Source organism: Anomaloglossus baeobatrachus, chromosome 10, assembly GCF_048569485.1.
Source record: "Anomaloglossus baeobatrachus isolate aAnoBae1 chromosome 10, aAnoBae1.hap1, whole genome shotgun sequence".
Taxonomy (NCBI): Eukaryota; Metazoa; Chordata; class Amphibia; order Anura; family Aromobatidae; genus Anomaloglossus; species Anomaloglossus baeobatrachus.
The window spans coordinates 165,058,734-165,081,509 of record NC_134362.1 but is presented as its reverse complement, the minus strand read 5'-3'; the positions used below and the strand labels follow the sequence as shown (position 1 = coordinate 165,081,509).

Below are 22,776 nucleotides of genomic sequence, written 5' to 3'. Positions count from 1 at the left end.
CGTCCTGTCCTGGACCTAAAACTGCTCAACAAGCACGTGAAAACCAGACGGTTCCGGATGGAATCCCTCCGCTCCGTCATTGCCTCAATGTCTCAAGGAGATTTCTTGGCATCAATAGACATCAAAGATGCCTATCTCCACGTGCCGATTGCGCCAGAACACCAGCGTTTTCTACGCTTCGTGATAGAAGACGAACATTTTCAGTTCGTAGCCCTGCCATTCGGTCTGGCGACAGCCCCACGGGTTTTCACCAAGGTCATGGCAGCAGTGGTAGCAGTCTTGCACTCGCAGGGACACTCGGTGATCCCTTATCTGGACGATCTACTTGTCAAGGCACCCTCTCAGGAGGCATGCCAACACAGCCTGAACGTTGCGCTGGAGACTCTCCAGACTTTCGGGTGGATCATCAACTTTTCGAAGTCGAATCTGTCACCGACACAATCACTAACGTATCTTGGCATGGAGTTTCATACTCTCTCAGCGATAGTGAAGCTTCCGATGGACAAACAGCGTTCACTACAGACGGGGGTGCATTCTCTCCTTCAAGGCCAGTCGCACCCCTTAAGACGCCTCATGCACTTCCTAGGGAAGATGGTGGCAGCAATGGAGGCAGTCCCGTTTGCGCAGTTTCATCTGCGCCCGCTTCAATGGGACATTCTTCGCCAATGGGACGGGAAGTCGACGTCCTTAGACAAGAAAGTCTCCCTTTCCCAGACGGCCAAGGACTCTCTTCAGTGGTGGCTTCTTCCCACCTCTTTATCACAGGGGAGGTCCTTCCTACCCCCATCCTGGGAGGTGGTCACGACAGATGCGAGTCTGTCAGGGTGGGGAGCAGTTTTTCTCCACCACAGGGCTCAGGGTACCTGGACTCAGCAGGAGTCCACCCTTCAGATCAATGTTCTGGAAATCAGGGCAGTGTATCTAGCCCTACTAGCCTTCCAGCAGTGGCTGGAAGGCAAGCAGATCCGAGTTCAGTCGGACAACTCCACAGCGGTGGCATACATCAACCACCAAGGCGGGACACGCAGCCGGCAAGCCTTCCAGGAAGTCCGGCGGATTCTGATGTGGGTGGAAGCCACGGCCTCCACCATATCCGCAGTTCACATCCCGGGCGTAGACAATTGGGAAGCAGACTTCCTCAGTCGCCAGGGCATGGACGCAGGGGAATGGTCCCTTCACCCGGACGTGTTTCAGGAGATCTGTCGCCGCTGGGGAATGCCGGACGTAGACCTAATGGCGTCTCGGCACAACAACAAGGTCCCAAACTTCATGGCGCGGTCTCGCGATCAAAGAGCTCTAGCGGCAGACGCCTTAGTGCAAGATTGGTCGCAGTTCCAGCTACCCTATGTGTTTCCCCCTCTGGCACTCTTGCCCAGAGTGCTACGCAAGATCAGATCCGATTGCCGCCGCGCCATCCTCGTCGCCCCAGACTGGCCGAGGAGGTCGTGGTACCCGGACCTGTGGCATCTCACGGTCGGCGAACCGTGGGCGCTACCAGACCGGCCAGACTTACTGTCACAAGGGCCGTTTTTCCACCTGAATTCTGCGGCCCTGAACCTGACTGTGTGGCCATTGAGTCCTGGATCCTAGCGTCTTCAGGATTGTCTCAAGGGGTCGTTGCCACCATGAGACAAGCTAGGAAACCCACGTCTGCTAAGATCTATCACAGGACGTGGAAGATTTTCTTATCCTGGTGCTCGGCTCAGGGAGTGTCCCCCTGGCCATTTGCATTGCCTACCTTTCTTTCCTTTCTGCAATCTGGTTTGGAAAAAGGCTTATCGCTCGGCTCCCTTAAAGGGCAAGTCTCAGCGCTATCGGTATTCTTTCAGAAGCGCCTAGCACGACTTCCTCAGGTACGCACGTTCCTGCAGGGGGTTTGTCACATTGTCCCGCCGTACAAACGGCCGTTAGATCCATGGGATCTGAACAGGGTTCTCATAGCTCTACAGAAGCCGCCCTTCGAGCCTCTGAAGGATGTTTCACTTTCTCGACTCTCACAGAAAGTGGCCTTTCTAGTAGCGGTTACGTCTCTTCGGAGGGTGTCCGAACTGGCAGCGCTGTCGTCCAAAGCTCCCTTCCTGGTGTTTCACCAGGACAAGGTGGTGCTGCGCCCGATTAAGGAGTTTCTCCCTAAGGTGGTATCCTCCTTTCACCTCAATCAGGATATCTCCTTACCTTCCTTTTGTCCTCATCCGGTTCATCGGTATGAGAAGGATTTGCATTTGTTAGATCTGGTGAGAGCACTCAGAATCTACATTTCCCGCACGGCGCCACTGCGCCGCTCAGATGCACTCTTTGTCCTTGTCGCTGGAAAGCGCAAAGGGTCGCAGGCTTCCAAATCCACCCTGGCTCGATGGATCAAGGAACCAATTCTTGAAGCCTACCGTTCTGCTGGGCTTCCGGTTCCATCAGGGCTGAAGGCCCATTCTACCAGAGCCGTGGGTGCGTCCTGGGCGTTACGACACCAGGCTACGGCTCAACAGGTGTGCCAGGCAGCTACCTGGTCGAGTCTGCACACTTTCACCAAACATTATCAGGTGCATACCTACGCGGCGGCGGAAGCCAGCCTAGGTAGAAGAGTCCTGCAGGCGGCAGTTGCCTCCTCGTAGAGGAGGGCTGTTTTGCAGCGGTATCTTGAGGTATTAATTTACCCACCCAGGGACTGCTTTTGGACGTCCCAATCGTCTGGGTCTCCCAATGGAGCGCCGAAGAAGAAGGGAATTTTGTTACTTACCGTAAATTCCTTTTCTTCTAGCTCCAATTGGGAGACCCAGCACCCGCCCTGTTTCCTTCGGGATTTTTGTTTTTTTCGGGTATACATGTTGTTCATGTTGAACGGTTTCAGTTCTCCGAGGTTCCTTCGGATTGAATTTGTTTAAACCAGTTATTGGCTTTCCTCCTTCTTGCTTTAGCACTAAAACTGAGCAGCCCGTGATCCCACGGGGGGTGTATAGCCAGAAGGGGAGGGGCCTTACACTTTTTAGTGTAATGCTTTGTGTGGCCTCCGGAGGCAGTAGCTATACACCCAATCGTCTGGGTCTCCCAATTGGAGCTAGAAGAAAAGGAATTTACGGTAAGTAACAAAATTCCCTTCTTTTCCTTGTGCGGGAAACTGTCCTATTTTTTTTTTTAAGCAATGAAGAATTTTTGCCTACCCGTTTCCTTCCTCTTGTACATACATGTGTCTTAAACAATCTTTATACACCTTAAAGAAAGTTTGTCCGCACAAGATGACTGTTCAAACCAAGCACAGGCGCTCGGTGCACCCTTCGCTTGGCTAAATATGACATTCCAAAGTCTGACTGCTCTAACTGTAAAGAACCCTTTCCTATTTAGATCCTAGAATCGGCTTTAGGCTGGACTCACACGAACGTATTAAAAAAACGGTCCCATTCTCGTTTGCGAGAGTCGGACGAATTTTTCTCACTTGTCATCAGTGTGCTGTCAGTGTGCTGTCAGTATGCTGTCCGTATGCAATCCGTTTTTTTGCACAGCAGCTGTTACTCATTTACAGTCATGTACAGGAGAATTTACAGTGTTCTGTGCTACATGATAGGATTGTATTTAGAAAAACGGATGTCACTAGGATGGTCCGTGTGCCGTCCGTGTGACATCCGTTTTTTTCCTTGCACCCATTGACTTGTATTGGCGAGTCTCGGACGTATTCTGGATCAAATCGCAGCATGCTGCCGCTTTTCTCGCATCCAGAATCTGGATGCAAGAAAAGCTGACCAACAGCTCTCCCTCATTGACTAGTATTGGTCAGAGTGCAATGCGAGAATTTCTCGCATTGCTCTCGTCCGTTTTTGTCGCTCGTGTGAGCGTACCCTTATATCACACGCAGTCTGTCAGCACAAAATTACTGTTCGAACCAAGCACAGGCGCTTGGTGCACTCTTCGATTGGCTAAAAAGGGCATTCCACAGACTGACTGCTCTAACTGTAAAGAACCCTTTCCTATTTAGATCTCGGAATCACCTTACATCACACATACAGTACTGAACCCAATCGAGAATCTGTGGAAAGAGCTGAAAACTGCTGATCACAAACGCCTCCATCCAACCTCACTCAGCTCCAGCTGTTTACAAAGGAAGAATGGGCGAGAATTTTAGTCTCTCCATGTGCAAAACTGATACACACCACCCCAAGCGACTGCATCTGTAATCGCAGCAAAAGGTGGCGCTACAAAGTATTAACTTAAAGGGGATGAATAATATTGCACGGCCCAATTTTCTGTTATTTATTTTTTAAAAAAGTTTAAACTAAGCAATAAATTTCATTCACCTTCACAATTGTGTCCACTTGTTGTTGATTCTTCACCATAAAATTACAATTTGTATCTTTATGTTTGAAGCCTGAAATATGGGAAAAGGTTGAAAAATTCAAAGGGGCCGAATACTTTCACAAGGCACTGTATATATGTCCCCTATCCCGGTAAATATGTCCTCTATCCTTGGCCCCATCCTGGAATATTTGTTTCCCAAAGAATCAACCTTCAAAGTGTAGCTACTTATGGGGCCTATTAGACATGAAAAGAAATAAGAAAAAAAACCTAAAATCTGCTATCTTTATTAGCAAAATGTATAAAAACATACAGAATTGCACCACACAGACTTTTTTGTGACTTTAAACGTGAACATTTTGCAGGATTTTTGTTTTAAAATCATTTATATTGATTTGTAATAATATTTTTATACCAAAACATTTTACTTTATGTTTTTATTTGTTTTTTTTTATGCATAGAATCTGATAAATTCAGCCATTGGTAATCTGTCTACCTGGCCGGCCTATGGTGCGGGACAGACCATTCAAAAGTACAAACCATGTACAGCATCTGATCTACGTTCTACCAGGTTAGTAGAGTACTTCATCCTGATTTTACGCCCTCGGGGTATTAATGGGGACCTCTTACTTGCCATAAATATGGTAGATTTTATTTTTTTTTACCTGGTGTAAATGCCGCTGTTCTCCTGAATCCGGCGATGTTTTTCTTTTCTTCCTGCTCCTCTCCGTTCCTGAGCTATGGCCTCCTCTTCCCTGTATATAAATCTAGTCTTGTTAGCCAAGTGAGCAGGTCCTCAAGGACCACGCCCCTTTGGCTAACAAGATTAGATTTATATACAGGGAAGAAGAGGCCATAGCTCAGGAACGGAGAGGAGCAGGAAGAAAAGAAAAACATCGCCGGATTCAGGAGAACAGGGACATTTTCACCAGGTAAATAAATTACATATTTGTGGCAGGTAAGAGAGGCTCTTTAAAGGGGTTTCCAATTAAATATTAGTGCTCTCTGAGAGCAGCATCCCAGAGCTATCTGCCGTACAAACGCAGCAGTTGAACATATGAATGCTGTATGGACCACCAACACTAGTGTATCCGTGGTCCTCACTGAAACACCCAAATTCAGCAAAAACCCAAATAGACCTCCCATTTTGGTGCTGGGTTTAACATTCCGGACAGAAGGTCCAGGTGTCTGTTTTCCTTTCTTTCCTTTTCATGGTTTGCTACTAAAGTACTTCTTCTAGGAAAAGGAGACTAAAACAGCTTGTTATCTCTGTTGGGCCCCATAAGAACCATGTTGTCTGCCAATACGGTGCACACCCCCTTGTCTCTTTCAGTGGCTGTAATATAATACCACCAATACAACCATAGAGTGACCGAAAATTACCATTGTTTAGAAATGGAATAATACAACCACATCATCACCTTAAAAACAAACACTATACAAAGACCAATTATGCCGCCATAGAGTGTCTCATTTAATAATGCAGTGACCATATAGCGGGCATATGCACCTGTCTTACACAGGCACAATGTAACGGGGTATAAGAGTATAACAGGTACATTTAATCTGGCCCAGAGGCTAGGGGGTCGCAGTTGTCCCTGATCCCAGAGATACCTCTGATGGTGGAGATGTCTGGGCCGCCTTGCTTGCCCTGCTTCTGGACAAGCCTTATCTAGTACCCCCTCATCCCAACCCTAGGGGAGGGCAGGGACAGGAGTGGTTGAACCCACATATATTGACAAACAGGAAAACCAAAACTCTTATCACACAGTTTGCACACATAACGATATAAGACAATACTTGATAAGGAGGAAATAAAGAGTAGGAAGGAAATATTCAGATTAAAAGAGGGTTTTCACAGCACACCAAGCAGTATGCAGTAAATCAACAGCAACTGAAACACAACCGCACAAGGACAGGATTAGCAAAAGCTATAGTTAGAATGGGAAAACAGATTCCTCCATCTTTAAAAGGCGGGGAGGGACTGTGTTATGTCTCCTGCAAAAGGTCACCAGCAGGCTAGCTGCTAGACCGATCACTAATGAGCACACAGCTGGTCGACGCTCCAGCCTGCTTGTGCAACTTAGAAGCACCAGAGAAACTATAGTGTGAAGTGTTTGCAGTCTAAACAGCGTCTGATGGTGCCATGACAGTTAGCGAGTTTAGAGCCTAACACCATGTGACACATAGCCCATGTAAATGACCTCATCCCTGATCAGAGGCAGAATAACAGTCACATTCAGTAAATTGCATCTTTTGTCTTCTCTGATAGGAATCTTTTTCTTCTCCATCCAGCCCACACCCTCATGATGACATCTTCTGTCGATTGTACAGTTTGGTGCTGAGATATTTTTGACCCCTGATTTGATTTCTGTAGCCCCTCTATAGAAACACAACCCCCATTTTTTTTAACACTGTCACCCGTGCTCTCCGTTTTCCATTAATGTACAAAGAGAGCCCCAAATACTATACTATTAAGATGATTATGGACCCCAGCCCAGATTACTAAATAATTTAGACTATTGACTAGACCCATAAAATAGTTCAGACCTCAAAGTAAACCCCTAAATTATCTCACACCCAAGACTGAAATATAAATTAGACCCCAGACATCTGAATTAGTCCAACCAGCCACTGCTGGACCTACACACAGCTGATCAGTGGTGGTGATGAGTGTCGAACCACCACTCATATGATATTGACACCCTACTCTAATGAAAGACGCTAAGTTCCAGACAACCCCTATAGGTGCAAATAGTCTTTTAAGTATTATTTTGATTATTCCATTGCCTCTTTTTACAGGTCTGCCAAAGAAAATGCCAACACTGTGTCCAAGCCACGATATTTGGAAAAACTTGAGTCCTACTTAAGAAGAGAACTGCAGTCTCTGGACTCTGCCAAAGTAATGTCGCAAGAACTGAGGTTACAGGTTAGTTAAAGAGTCAGTACCTGTGTGAGCGTGGCTGCAATGGACTCTGAAGCTTCAGGAGAACCTGTAAATAAAATTACCTCCCTTCCAAACTGCATATACAAATTGTGAATACATCGACACCTTTATATCTTTTATCTGTTGCTGCATTCCTGAGTAATTAACATTTAAATTTATGTAAATTAGGCCTTAAGGGCTCTGAGCATGACAGAGCACTTCCGGAAACTGTGCCTTACAAGGTTGTTTCCTCGCCCAGCACGAGCCTTTTTACCTTTATTGATAGCTTTGATTTCCTCCCAATGTCATATAGACAGTGAGCTATCAGTCTGTCACACTAGGTATGGGGAAATACTGAGCAAATGGCGAAAAGGGAGGGGAGGAAAGAGGGGAACCCTGTGTCTAGGGAAGTGGGAGATGGTGACAACTGACAAAACCTTCCAGTGGGTCCCCTGAGGTCCCTAGTTAGGTTCCGCACCTATGCGCCGAGCAGGATACCTGGCCCTGGCTGACCTTGAACTGGGCACAAGGCAATGATTGGGCAGGATGAGCACTAGTCAACCCCACTAAGTCCTAAACAACAGACAGGGAAAACAAACAAGTGAAAGCAAACAAACAACCTATCTCCAAAATGACTTCGGGAGAACGACAGCAACAAACAACGTGTTTCCAGGAGATTACAAGCCGACTGCTTGCAATCTGGACGGTACAGAAAACTCTATATCACCAGCAACAAACCAAGGTGTAATGCAGGTATATAAAGGGGATAATGATCAGCAGCTGAAAAGTAAAGATGTCCACAGGGTCCTAAAAGGGAAACAGTTCACCCTAACAGAGAGAATACATACTCCAGTGACACCACGGAAGAAGGAATGAAATATCAAGAAGCAGTTTGTGCAACCAAATGCTGCGACTTTCTGCAGCCAGACACCACAGGGATGTTTGACACACCCAGGACACAAGCTAAATAGTTCGGGGGTGGTTAAGGATACAACCACAGGAAGCAGAGGCCCGGGAAGTGCTTTTTCATGCCAAGAGCACTTAATGCTTCTTTTGCATATGATTTAAAATGTTAATCTCTTAAGAATGCAGCAACAGATAAAAGATATAAAGGTGTCAATGTATTTTTTTTTTTATAGACCTGCATACTCATATATGTTGTGAACTGTGCTGATACCCTTACGTCAGCAGATGCCTTTCAGGGTGCTGGCAGGTATCATACATATGTCCTGTTCTGCAATTAAGAATCTTCCAAGACCATTATTAAATTAAAAGTAGAAGTAACTAGTGCAAATTATATGGAAATTATGTGTAAAACAGTTAATTATACTTTAAATTTAACAATGATTTATTTTGGATTGGTTAAAATTGATTTGGCCCCAATTAGCAACATTTATGCAAACTGAAACTTTGTATCACAAATACCCATTACACTGTGTGCAGAATTATTATGCAAATGAGTATTTTGATCACATGATACTTTTTATACATGTCCTACTCCAAGCTGTATAGGCTGAGAGCCAACCACCAATTACGTAAATCAGGTGATGTGCATCTCTGTAATGAGGAGGGGTGCGGTGTAATGACATCAACACCCTATATAAGGGGTGCTTAATTATTAGGCAACTTCCTTTCCTTTGGCAAAATGGGTCAGAAGAGAGATTTGACGGGCTCTGAAAAGTCCATAATTGGAGATGTCTTGTAGAGGGATGCAGCAGTCTTGAAATTGCCAAACTTTTGAAGCGTGATCACCAAACAATCAAGCGTTTCATGGCAAATAGCCAACAGGGTCGCAAGAAGCGTGTTGGGCAAAACAGGCGCAAAATAACTGCCCATGAATTGAGGAAAATCACGCGTGACGCTGCCAAGATGCCATTTGCCACCAGTTTGGCCATATTTCAGAGCTGCAACGTTACTGGAGTATGAAAAAGCACAAGGTGTGCCATACTCAGGGACATGGCCAAGGTAAGGAAGGCTGAAAAACCACCACCTCTGAACAAGAAACATAAGATAAAACGTCAAGACTGGGCCAAGAAATATCTTAAGACTGATTTTTCAAAGGTTCTATGGACTGATGAAATGAGAGTGACTCTTGATGGGCCAGATGGATGGGCCAGAGGCTGGATCAGTAAATGGCAGAGAGCTCCACTCCGACTCAGACGCCAGCAAGGTGCAGGTGGGGACTGGTGTGGGCTGGGATCATCAAAGATCAACTTGTGGGACCTTTTCGGGTTGAGGATGGAGTGAAGCTCAACTCCCAGACCTACTGCCAGTTTCTGGAAGACAACTTCTTCAAGCAGGGGTACAGGAAGGAGTCAGTATCGTTCAAGAAAAACATGATTTTCATGCAGGACAATGCTCCATCACATGCATCCAACTACTCCACAGCGTGGCTGGCCAGTAAAGGTCTAAAAGATGAAAAAATAATGACATAGCCCCTTGCTCACCTGATCTGAACCCCATAGAGAACCTGTGGTCCCTCATAAAATGTGAGATCTACAGGGAGGGAAAACAGTACACCTCTGGGAACAGTGTCTGGAGGCTGTGATGGCTGCTACACGCAATGTTGATCGTAAACAGATCAAGCAATGACAGAATCTATGGATGGTCGGCTGTTGAGTGTCATCAGAAAGAAAGAAAGGGGCTATATTGGTCACTAATTTTTTGGGGGTTTTGTTTTTGCATGTCAGAAATGTTTATTTCTAAATTTTGTGCAGTTATATTGGTTTACCTGGTGAAAATAAACAAGTGAGATGGGAAGATATTTGGTTTGTATTAAGTTGCCTAATAATTCTGCACAGTAATAGTTACCTGCACAAACAGATATCCTCCTAAGATAGCCAAATCTAAAAAATCCCACTCCAACTTCCAAAAATATTAAGCTTTGATATTTATGAGTCTTTTGGGTTGATTGAGAACATAGTTGTTGATTAATAATAAAAAAACCCTCTAAAATACAACTTGCCTAATAATTCTGCACACAGTGTATACAGTGCCTTGAAAAAGTATTCATACCCTGTTAATTTTTCCGCAATTTCATGTTAAACTCAAAAAACTTAAATGTGAAGGTAAGAGATATAGAATGGACGAGAAATCATCCCATATCTTATGTTTTTATCTTCAGCCGTACAGAGATGTCTTTGACTATTTTATGGAGGATTTTAAGACCTACAAACCTTTGCTCTGTGCCATTAAAAACGAGTATGAAGTCACTCTCGGTGAGTATGATCTTTCCGTCACGCTTGTTCCACCGAATAACATTAATTTCTATTCGTAATGTCGCTCACTCTACTTCGCACTTATCTCATTTATTCTAGACTTAAAGGGATTGTCTGGGAGATTATCTTATTTTTTCTTGTGCAGATTAGCTGATAATTAGAAAAGAAGCAATATTCCCTTAACGCCACCATTAGGTGATTAATTAGCCACACTTAGGGTACCTTCACACTTTAGCGATGCAGCAGCGATCCGACCAGCGATCTGACCTGATCAGGATCGCTGCTGCATCGCTACATGGTCGCTGGTGAGCTGTCAAACAGGCAGATCTCACCAGCGACCAGTGACCAGCCCCCAGCCAGCAGCGACGTGCACGCGACGCTGCGCTTGCACGGAGCCGGCGTCTGGAAGCTGCGGACACTGGTAACTAAGGTAAACATCGGGTATGGTTACCCGATGTTTACATTAGTTACCAGCGCACACCGCTTAGCTTTGCTCTCCTAGCTACAGTACACATCGGGTTAATTAACCCGATGTGTAATGCAGCTACATGTGCAGAGAGCCGGAGCCGGCAGCACAGGCAGCGTGAGAGCTGCAGAGGCTGGTAACTAAGGTAAATATCGGGTAACCACCTTGGTTACCCGATGTTTACCCTGATTACAGCTTACCGCAGCTGCCAGATGCCGGCTCCTGCTCCCTGCTCGCTTCATTTCGTCGCTCTCTCACTGTCACACACAGCGATCTGTGTGTCACAGTGGGAGAGCGCCTTTGAAGAAAACGAACCAGGGCTGTGTGTAACGAGCAGCGATCTCGCAGCAGGGGCCAGATCGCTGCTCATTGTCACACACAGCGAGATCGCTAATGAGGTCACTGCTGCGTCACAAAAAGCGTGACTCAGCAGCGATCTCAGCAGCGAGCTCGCTGTGTGTGAAGCACCCCTTACCCCAAGCCAATCTGTTTTTATCACTAGGATTTTCTTTTCTAATACTTTACTGTCCAGTCATGAGGTTAAAACTGTTGTGCCAATCACTATATATAGGGGATGCACATCTGCTATTTATTTTCTTGGCTTTTTAGCTCAGGGCAGAGCTGTGACCTTAGACAACAGCACCAATAGGTATTCTGAGGTAGTCTGAGACACGCCTCCTGTCTTACCATTGGTTCAGACTGTTTCTCTCTTCCTCCTTCCATAATGTATGGGCTAAATCATCATTATCTTTTGGGGTGCTATGGGGAAATCATGCTTTGTTGGAGGGCTTTCAGGACCATCATAATGGGATGTGGGGCTATGGTGCCATCATGCTGTGTGGGAGGGCTTTTGGGACCATCATAATGGGATGTGGGGCTATGGTGCCATCATGCTGTGTGGGAGGGCTTTTGGAACCATCATAATGTGATGTGGGGCTATGGTGGCATCATGCTGTGTGGGAGGGCTTTTGGAACCATCATAATGGGATGTGGGGCTATGGTGCCATCATGCTGTGTGGGAGGGCTTTTGGAACCATCATAATGTGATGTGGGGCTATGGTGGCATCATGATGTGTGGGAGGGCTTTTGGGCCATCATGTGATGTGGGGCTATGGTGGTATCATGCTGTGTGGGAAGGATTTCGGCACCATCATAATGTATTGGTGGGTTGTGGAGGCATCATTTTGTGTGGGAGGGCTTTCAGGACCATCACAATGTATTGGAGAGGTTGTGGAGGTATCATGCTGTGTGATAGGGCTTTCTAAACCATGATAATGTGTTGGGGGGGGTTTCGGGGCATCATGCTGTATGGGAGGGCTTTCATGTCCATCATAATGGACCATCATATGTTGGGGGGCTGTGGGGGCGTCATGTTCTGTGGGAAGGATTTCAGGACCATCTAAATGTGTAGGGGGGGATGCAGAGGCATCATGCTGTGTTGGAGGGCTTTTAGGAGCATCATAATGTGTTTGGGGAGCTGTGGAGGCATCATGCTGTGTGGGAGGGCTTTTGGGACCATCATAATGTATTATGGGGGCATCATGTTCTGTGGTAAGGATTTTGGAACCATCAGAATGTGTTGGGGGGCTTCCGGGGACATTATTCTTTGTTGGAGGGCTTTCAGGACCATCCTGATGTGTTGGCAGGGCTTTTTTTGCATCATGCTTTGTAGGAGGGCTTTCGGGACCATCATAATGTGTTGGGGGGCAGTGGGGACATCATGCTATGTTGCAGAGCTTTCGGGACTATCATGGTTAGATATATGAGAGACCCAAAAGCGCAATAGGGCTATATCCATGGGACAAGTAAAAGGTAATGAGCGAAGACTTGCTTACCTAGAAGGGACAGACACAACCACTGTTATAGCATGAAACGTCTACAGCAGCCCCAGAGATGCAAACAATGCTTCAGTGGAGAAAAAAGGGTTAGCACCACACTGTTGTAAGAAGAAAACTTCCGCTAGGATCCTGGATAGTGATTTTATCCTATGCGTTTTGGAGATAAACTCCTTCCTCAGGAGCAATCACCTTGGTCATGTGAGGGTTACTGGGGGAGTATCACACTGTGTGGGGGGCATTACTCTTTGTAAACGATCTATACAATCACACAATTTCCCCTCATTTACCGCTGCGTCCTCTCTTGGTCCTTACGCCAGTGTAAAGTGATTACTGTATACATCAGTGCTCCTCTGGGCCCCTCATGTTTCTTCTGCCTCATTAGAGATTTAGCAATCCATTTGCTATTCTGATGTTCTCCAGAAGATCCTGTGGGAATTATTAGCAAGATCTTTATCGTAATGTATATATTAGCCTCCACCTCCATCTCTAATTAGCAGCTTTCTATGAATGTACAGTGTACACAGAAAGCTCCCAATTAGTGGTGTGGTCAGGGTTACACAGGGCTCAACATAAAGAACTCCAAAAATGGGCAAGATAAAATTGTTGACACCTTTTCAAAACTGTGGGTAAACAACATTGTTTCATGCATGTGATGCTCGTTCAAACTCACCTGTGGCAAGTAACAGGTGTGGGCAATATGAAGATCACACCTGAAACCAGATAAAACGGGGAGAAGTTGACTCAATATTTGCATTGTGTGTGTGTGCCACACTAAGCATGGAGAACAGAGAGAGAAGAGAACTGTCTGAGGATTTGAAAACCAAAATTGAGGAAAATTATCAACAAGGTGTTCAACATAATCAAGACGTTTACAACCCATGGCCCAATAGCTAATCTCCCTGGATATGGATGGCAGAGAAAAATTGATGAAAGATTGCAACGCAGGATAGTCCAGATGTTGGATAAGCCCCAATCAAGTTCCAAAGAAATTCAAGCTGTCCTGCAGGTTTAGGGTGCATCAGTGTCAGCGCAAACTCTCTGTCCACATTTGAATTAAATGAAACACTATGGACGAGACCCAGGAGGACCCCACTGCTGACACAGAGACATAAAAAGCTGGACTGTAGTTCTCCAAAATGTAGGTGAGTAACCAAAATCCTTCTGTGAAAGAGTCTTGTAGACAGATGAGACTAAAGGGTACTTTACACGCTGCGACATCGCTAACGATTTATCGTCGGGGTCACGGTGTTTGTGACGCACATCCAGCGCCGTTAGCGACATTGCAGCGTGTGACACATACGAGCGACCTTCAACGATCGCAAAAGGGGTAAAAATCGTTGGGTTTGGAGAGGTCGTTCAAACACCATATATCGCTGTTTGGGCACTAGCGATGTTGTGTGTGACACCACAGGAGCGACGAACATCTCCTACCTGCGTCCACCGGCAATGAGGAAGGAAGGAGGTGGGCAGCATGTTTCAGCCGCACATCTCCGCCCCTCCTCTGCTATTGAACGGCTGCCGTGTGACGTCGCTGTGACGCCGCACGAACCGCCCCCTTAGAAAGGAGGCGGATCGACGGCAACAGCGACGTCGCAGGGAAGGTAAGTCCGTGTGACGGGTGTTAGTGATGTTGTGCGCCACGGGCAGTGATTTGCCCGTGACGCACAACCGACAGGGGCGGGTACGCTCGCTAGTGTGATGCCCTGGCAAAACCAGGTAGTCACAAATAGGCCCCGCATAACAACTTCCCTCACTAGGAAACACACAGCAAACCAGAAACCCTAGTCACCCCTCCTTAGGGAAAGATAGACACACCAGTGGGCGTGACCAGGCAGTTGGGACACGCCCACCCAGGGGTCTAGACAGCCCGGCGCGGGAAAACAACCAGATTAGGCTGAAGTTCAGTTTGGAGAGGAGTGTGGGCTGGAGCTAAGTGTAACTCCAGCAGGAAAGTTCAAGTTGAACGGTACCAGGGTAGGAGCCCTGGTGCCACTGGCTAGGAGGCAGACGGTGGTCTCCATCAGCAGGAGATGGGAAGACGGCTCGGCAGAACCGAGGTTGACCGGGACAGGGTTGTAGCCCGCCGGTACCAACACGGGGAACCGACCCAGAAACCATAGCACAAATAGGGATAGGAGGTCACTGCCAGGGCCCATAGATCCCACGGGTCAGCGTTTGCGGGCACGGCTCTTTAGGCCACATCCAGCCGGGAGCGGACTCCTGAGTTTCAGACTAGGAAGTCCACCTTACACAAACAGTGCACAGGAAAAGGATAGAGACCACCAGCCGGGTGGGGGGGACCTGAATGCAACCAGCCGCGGCACCGGCCACCATCATCTTGGTTTACCAGATACTTGCGTGGTTTATTAACTGTGAGTAGACAAACACTCCCTGCGGTCGCTATACCCTGCACTGAGGCACCGGGTCCCCACGGAGGGGTTAACAACTTGCTGCCATAACATCTCCCCCGTGCACAACACAACAGCAGCGGTGGTGTCCCACCTCACCACACACCGTGAGTGGTGTCACGAACTTACTACGGCCTAGCCCGTACATCTACGTCCCCCCCATTTATTCGGCGTGTCCGCGAGACCCCGGGTCCGGAGACCCCGTGCCACCACCCCAGAAGGCTTGGACCCGAGCAGCGCCGGCTGCTGGCACGGGGGCGGCACACTAGCGATATCGGTACCAATATCGCAGCGTGTAAAGTACCCTTAAGATAGAGCTTTTTGGTAAAGCACAGCATTCTACTGTTTATAGAAAATGTAATGAGGCCTGCAAAGTAAAGACCACAGTACCTACTGTCAAACATAGTGGAGGTTCAAAGATGGTTTAGAGTTCTTTTGCTGCCTCTAGCACTGGATGTCTTGACTGTGTGCAAGGCATCATGAAATGTGAAGCTTATCAAAGGATTTTGGGTGGCAATGTAGTGCCCAGTGTCAGAAAGCTAGATGTGCGTCCTAGGTCATAGTCTAGCAAACTCAAGAAGCCCCCAGAAATGGATGGAAACAAAGCGCTGGAGAGTTCTGAAGTGGCAGCAATTAGTCTGGATCTAAGGGGTACTTTGCACACTACGACATCGCAAGCAGTTGCTACGATGCCGAGCGCGATATTCCCCTCCCCCGTCGCAGCTGCGATATCATGGTGATAGCTGCCGTAGCGAACATTATCGCTACGGCAGCTTCACATGCACTCACCTGACCTGCGACGTCGCTCTGACCGGCGACCCGCCTCCTTATTAAGGGGGCGGGTCGTGTGGCGTCATAGCGACGTCACACGGCAGGCGGCCAATAGGAGTGGAGGGGCGGAGATGAGCGGGATGTAAACATCCCGCCCACCTCATTCCTTCCGCATAGCTGACGGGAGCCGCGGTGACACAGGTAGGAGATGTTCCTCACTCCTGCGACTTCACACACAGAGATGTGTGCTGCTGCAGGAGCGAGGAACAACATCGGACTGTCGCGTCAGCGTAATTATGGAATTCGCCGACGCTACACCGATGATACGATTGCGACGCTTTTGCACTCGTTAATCGTATCATCTAGGATTTACACACTACAATGTCAAGAGCGACGCAGGAAGTGCGTCACTTTCGACATGACCCCACCGACATCGCACCTGCGATGTCGTAGTGTGCAAAGCCCGCCTAAATCCTATTGATACCTGTGGATAGATCATAAAATTGCTGTTGGGAGAAGACGCCTTCACATATGAGAGACCTGAAGCAAATTATAAAGAAGAGTCCAAAAATCCAGCTGACAGGAGTAAGAAGCTTGTGGACGGTTATAGGAAGGGATTGATTGCAGTTATTTATTTCAAAGAGCGTGCAACCAGATATTAAGTTGAGGGGGACAACAATTTTGTTTGGACCATCTTTGGAGTTTTGTGTGAAATTATATCCAATTTGCCTTTTTCTCGACATGTTCCAATACACACCAAGGAAATAAACATGTGTATAATAAAAATACTTCATGTTGTGGAACAATTTCAAGAGTGCCAACACTTTTGACTATGACTGTATTTGTGTGTGCTGTATATAGGAGACATCATAACAGCCAGTCTCCACTCACCAGCTCAGAGACAGCTGTAAGGCTATGTGCCCACAGGGAAAGTGTCCTGTGGATATATCCGCTGGAGCTCCCAGAAAACTGCAGCACAACTTTGTCAGTTTTGTGCTGAGGATGTATAGCGGAATGTCCTGCGGATATGCTGCGGCCATTCTGCATTGAGGATACAGTACCATGGCTTCAGCACTGCATCCTCAATGTGTGGTGCCCCTGAATATATCAGGGTGCCACAGGGTACTGCAATCCTCAACCAGGGTGCAGGACCTATCCCATGGTTCCAGGTTCCCATCAACAGTGTCACTGACATCCACACTACAAATCCCAACCACACCTCACAAGAGGGCTGGACAGACACACCAGTGGGTTGGTCAAGTTGGAGCACGGCTGCCCACCTAGGGGTCAGGCAGACTGGTGGGAGGGGAGACGAGGAGTTGATAGTTAGCCCTCAGACAGTGAGGAGCTGGGGAGTTGGAGCTCCCAGGGAGAGGCGACAGGTTGGGTCGCAAACGGTGGTCAAGGATTACAGGAGTCGGGGACCGGTATTAGGAACACTGGACAGGAGTGTAACAGACACAGTCTAGGAGGACTGTTGGCACCAGAAAGCCCAGCCACCTTACCAGTACCGAGCACGGCGGGGAACTGGACCCTAGATCGAGGAGTAGCTTCACGCAACCTGATAATTAACCTGTGGAGGATAGTCTCCTTAAGAACTTTCCCCAAGAGCTCAGAGATTGGAGGCAGGGCTCCGGACTTACCAAGTGACACTGGTGGGAGCGGGACCTGGACAGGCTTCCCCTGTAGAGACTGCGGTGCCTAGAGACTTTGGTTTACCATCTGTGTGAGTGTCTGCTTAAACCACCTGATCCAGCAGCACAACTACCGCAGTGATGTTAGGGCCAGATGGACGGGCAGACCCAGGAGGTGGATCCACTGGGCCGAACTCCTTGATGAAGGTAAGGGGTTCAGTAGCCGGAGCACTACGGGTAGCAGGACAGTCCGTACACAAGCGTAGAATGGAGAAGTCCCTGGGACCACGGAGTCACTGATGGTAGTCCAGGTGACGGAGCTCAGGTTCGGAAGCCGAGATGTTGTCAGGTGGAGTCCGGAACCGATGGAGCGAGAGGACGGGTCACCACAGGGATCAGAGATGGAACGGACTGTCAGGATGGCAGGTGGTCAGCGTTCGGGGTTCGGGATTCGGCAGGACCGGATGGCGAGGCAGGATCGGCTCTAGAAGAGAGAGAGGTGAGTATCTCACAGGAACACAAGGAGACCTGACTCCTAGCTTGGGAAAACACGAAGAACAGGCCCCGCCCACTTGGACACTAACCCCTTTATACCCTGTACCTGTGTGCTCAATTTCCTGTCAGTGGACGCTGGCCCTTTAAGAAAGGGTCAATGACCGCGCGCGCGCCCTAATGCGCATGCGCGAGGCCCGGGTGCCAGAAGCCAGGGCAGGGAGCGGTGAGGAGGAAGCAGGAGAGCCGGGCTGGGGCTGAGAAGCCGACGGGCGCCGGGAGCGGGGACCTGGACGCCTGGGAACCGCAGGCAATGGAGGCTGGAGACCGGGGAGCGGCGGACGCCGGACAGAGGAACCGGGGAGCGACGCAGGGAAGCCGGGGAGCGTGGCAGGTGAGCCGGGGAGCAGAGCAGGGGACCCCGGGAGCGCGACAGTACCCCCCCCACCCACGCCCTCCTCCCCGCAACCGGGACAGGAAGGCACGGATCAGAGGAGTACCCACGTTCTCCCGGGGCTCCCAGGACCTATCCTCAGGACCATACCCAGCCCAGTCCACCAGGAAGAACTGTCGGCCCCGTACGGTTTTCATGGCCACGATATCCCTTACCGCATAGATGTCGTCATCGGCAATAGGAGGGGGAGCCGAACTGGCAGCAGCGGAGAAGGGACCAAGGACAACCGGCTTGAGCAGGGAGACGTGGAAGGAGTTGGGTATCCTCATCGTGGCCGGGAGCTGCAGCTTGTAGGAGACCTCATTGATCTTGCTGAGGATTTTAAACGGCCCGATGTAGCGAGGTCCCAGCTTGTAGGAGGGTAGCTTCAATCGGACGTACTTGGAGGCAAGCCAGACGAGATCTCCTGGAGAGAAACACGGAGGGTCCAGACGCCTTTTGTCTGCGTGTCTCTTCATCCGCAGGGAAGCACGTCCAAGGGACGCCTTGACAGAGTCCCAAATCGTTGCAAAGTCGCGGGCTACAGCATCAGCAGCAGGGACATCCGAGGAAGAGGATACAGGCAATGGGACGGAAGGCTGAAGTCCGTAAACGACATGGAAGGGAGAGCTGGAGGAGGACTCACTGACGTGGTGGTTATGGGAGAATTCAGCCCAAGGAAGAAGCGTGGACCAGTCGTCATGATGGGCGTTGACGTAGTGACGTAAGAAGGAGGTCAAGATCTGATTGACCCGTTCCACTTGGCCGTTTGACTGAGGATGGTAGGCTGAAGAAAAGTCCAGAGTCACTCCCAGATGTTTGCAGAGAGCCCTCCAAAAGCTGGAGGTGAACTGAGTTCCTCTGTCGGACACAATGTGTGATGGAAAGCCATGCAAGCGGAAGATGTGTCGTATATAGGCGTCAGCGAGTTCCTGGGCAGAGGGCAGTCCAGCCATAGGGACGAAATGAGCCATTTTAGAGAACCGATCCACCACGACCCATAGTACTGTGTGTCCGGAGGACAGTGGCAAGTCCGTAATAAAGTCCATCGCAATGTGTTGCCACGGAACTGAGGGTATAGGCAGAGGCAGGAGATGGCCATATGGCAGGTGTTTGGGCGTCTTGTTCCTGGCACAGGAGGGGCAGGCTGAGACAAAAGAAGCGACATCCGTCCGAAGGGATGGCCACCAGTAATGACGTACAATCGTACTCCATGTTCTCTTCTGACCAGCATGACCGGCTATTTTCGAGGCATGGCCCCAGTGTAATACTTTTTGCCTGTCAGTCTCAGAGACATAGGTCTTCCCGGGCGGTATCTGGGCCAGGGTGACTGGAGCCACCGGAATGATTTTACTAGGGCAGATGATGGGCTGGGATGTCTCCTCCTCCTGCTCCATGGGCATGAATGACCTGGACAAGGCATGTGCGCGTACATTTTTGTCCGCGGGTCGGAAATGGAGCTGGAAGTCGAATCTGGCAAAGAACAAGGACCACCTGGCTTGCCGTGGGTTCAGTCGTTGAGCAGACCGCAGGTATTCCAGGTTCTTGTGGTCCGTGTAAATAATAACGGGGTACACTGCTACTTCCAGAAGGTAGCGCCATTCCTCCAGAGCCAGTTTGACTGCCAATAGCTCTCGGTCACCGATGGTGTAGTTGCGTTCAGGCGCTGAGAAGCTCTTGGAGAAGAAACCGCAAGTCACCATCTTCCCGGAGGAGGACTTCTGCATGAGTACTGCTCCGGCTCCCGAGGAGGAGGCATCCACCTCCAAGGTGAACTGTCGGTTTAACTCCGGACGGTGGAGCACAGGAGAGGAGGCAAATGCCCGCTTCAGAGAGCCAAACGCGGCGTCGGCCGCAGGTGACCAGTCCTTTGGATTAGCCCCCTTCTTGGTCAAGGCGGAGAGAGGAGCAGTCAGAGCCGAGAAGTGAGGGATGAACTGGCGGTAATAGTTGGCGAATCCCAGAAAGCGTTGGATTGCCTTTAGTCCAGAAGGAGGAGGCCAGTTGAGAATGGAAGAGACCTTCTTCGGATCCATCTGCAGTCCGGTATCGGAGATGACGTAACCCAGGAAGGGAAGAGAAGACTGCTTGAAGACGCACTTCTCGTACTTGGCATACAGACGATTCTCCCTCAGTCGTCGTAGTACCAGCTGTACGTTCTCTCTGTGGGTCTGGAGGTCCGGAGAAAAGACCAGGATGTCATCAAGATACACCACCACACAGACGTAGAGAAGGTCCCGAAACACGTCGTTCACCAATTCCTGGAAGACTGCTGGTGCGTTACACAGGCCGAAGAGCATCACACAGTATTCATAGTGCCCATCGCGAGTATTGAACGCGGTCTTCCATTCGTCCCCAGAGCGGATGCGGACCAGGTTGTAGGCACCCCGAAGATCCAACTTGGTAAACACACGAGCTCCTCTAAGCCGATCAAACAATTCGGGGATGAGCGGCAGGGGGTACTTGTTTTTCACGGTGATTTGGTTCAATCCGCGGTAGTCTATGCATGGGCGTAGGTCACCTTCTTTCTTCTTAACGAAGAAGAAGCCTGCTCCAGCAGGAGAGGAGGATCTCCGAATGAATCCCTTTGCCAGGCTCTCAGTAATGTAAGTAGACATGGCCCTTGTTTCGGCAGGAGACAGCGGATATATCCGTCCTCGAGGTGGTGTAGTTCCCGGGAGCAGGTCGATGGCACAATCGTAAGGACGATGTGGCGGAAGTACCTCTGATTCCTTTTTGTCAAAGACGTCCGCGAAGGACCAATAGGCCGAGGGCAGTCCCGGTAGGGACTCTGGAACCGGAGGTCGTCGGATGGGTTGTATGATCTTCAGACAGTTCTCATGGCAAGAAGAGCCCCATCGGGTGATTTCACCAGTGCCCCAGCTGACTGACGGTTCGTGTGTCCGTAACCAGGGGAGTCCCAGCAGGATTTGATGGGACATGTGTGGGAGGACATAGAGAGCGATGTTCTCAGTGTGCAGGGCACCGATACGCAGTTCCACCGGCCTGGTGATCCACGAGATGGTGTCAGATAGGGGTCTCCCATCCACAGAGGCTATCACGAGGGGTTTGTCGAGTGGAGTAACAGGCACCTGGTACTTGTCCACCGTGGCCTGCTGGATGAAATTGCCTGCTGCCCCAGAATCGAGGTACGCCTCGGCCGTGAACCGCATCTCTCCCGTTGTCACTTGAACAGTCCACGTAACCGGGTCTGAGAGAGTCCCAGCACCTAGGGTGGCCTCTCCTACCAACCCTAGGCTTTGGAGTTTCCCGGCCTCTCTGGACAGGAGCGTAGAAGGTGTGTGCCCTCTCCGCAGTAGAAGCAGAGGCCCTTGGCGAGCCGCTCTGCTCGGCGTTGTTCAGACTGCCGCACACGGTCGATTTGCATGGGCTCGTGGACGGAGACACCAGATGCCGTTGACTGAAGTACGGCGGGCTTCTGCGGAGGAGAGGAATGCCGTACCGGACGTCTCTCACGGGACACCTCTTTGGATCGCTCCTGAAAGCGAATGTCCACTCGAGTCGCTAGGGTAATCAGGGCATCCAGGGTGGACGGTACGTCACGACCAGCCAGCTCATCTTTAATTCGACCCGAGAGTCCTTCCCAGAAGGCGGCGGTTAGAGCCTCGTTGTTCCACCCGAGTTCCGAAGCCATGGTGCGAAAACGGATGGCATATTGACCCACCGTCAGAGTCCCCTGACGTAACCGGAGAAGAGATGAGGCAGACGCAGAGGCGCGTCCGGGCTCGTCAAAGGTGCCACGAAATGCCTGCAGGAACTCCTGGATGTTCGTGGTCATAGGGTCCTCCTTCTCCCACAAGGGGTTCATCCACGCCAGTGCCTCGCCCTCTAGATGAGACATTATGAAGGCGACCTTGGCTTGGTCGGAGGCAAACAAATGCGGCAGCTGCGTGAAATGGAGGGAGCATTGGTTTATGAATCCCCTGCAGGTCTTGGGATCTCCGGCTACCGGGGTGGTGAGGCCAAACGAAGCCTGGAAGCATCCGAGGAGGCTGCCACGGGAGCTGGAGCCGTGGATTGTCTAGTGGAAGCCCGAGATGCTGAAGATGTAACCGACGCTTGTAGCGTGTTCAAGCGGGCGTCCACAGAAGTCATAAAGTTCAGCATGCGGGTCTGGGTCTCACGCTGGCGTTGGAGTTCCTCATGCAAGGCCGCTAGTGCTTCGGCGGGATCCATGGCCTGTTCTTACTGTTAGGGCCAGATGGACGAGCAGACCCAGGAGGTGGATCCACTGGGCCGAACTCCTTGATGAAGGTAAGGGGTTCGGTAGCCGGAGCACTACGGGTAG

The 22,776-nt window shown here is 49.6% G+C and overlaps 1 protein-coding gene across 1 annotated transcript in view; it reads left to right on the top strand.

Annotated features, from left to right (window-relative positions):
* Positions 1-22,776, top strand: part of TSNAXIP1 (translin associated factor X interacting protein 1) — a 152,399-nt gene that overhangs the window by 38,182 nt on the left and 91,441 nt on the right. Inside the window, exons 3-5 of the mRNA XM_075326825.1 lie at positions 4,743-4,852; positions 7,084-7,210; positions 10,332-10,425. Coding sequence (XP_075182940.1) covers positions 4,743-4,852; positions 7,084-7,210; positions 10,332-10,425 — 331 coding nt within the window. The remainder of the gene's footprint in view (positions 1-4,742; positions 4,853-7,083; positions 7,211-10,331; positions 10,426-22,776) is intronic.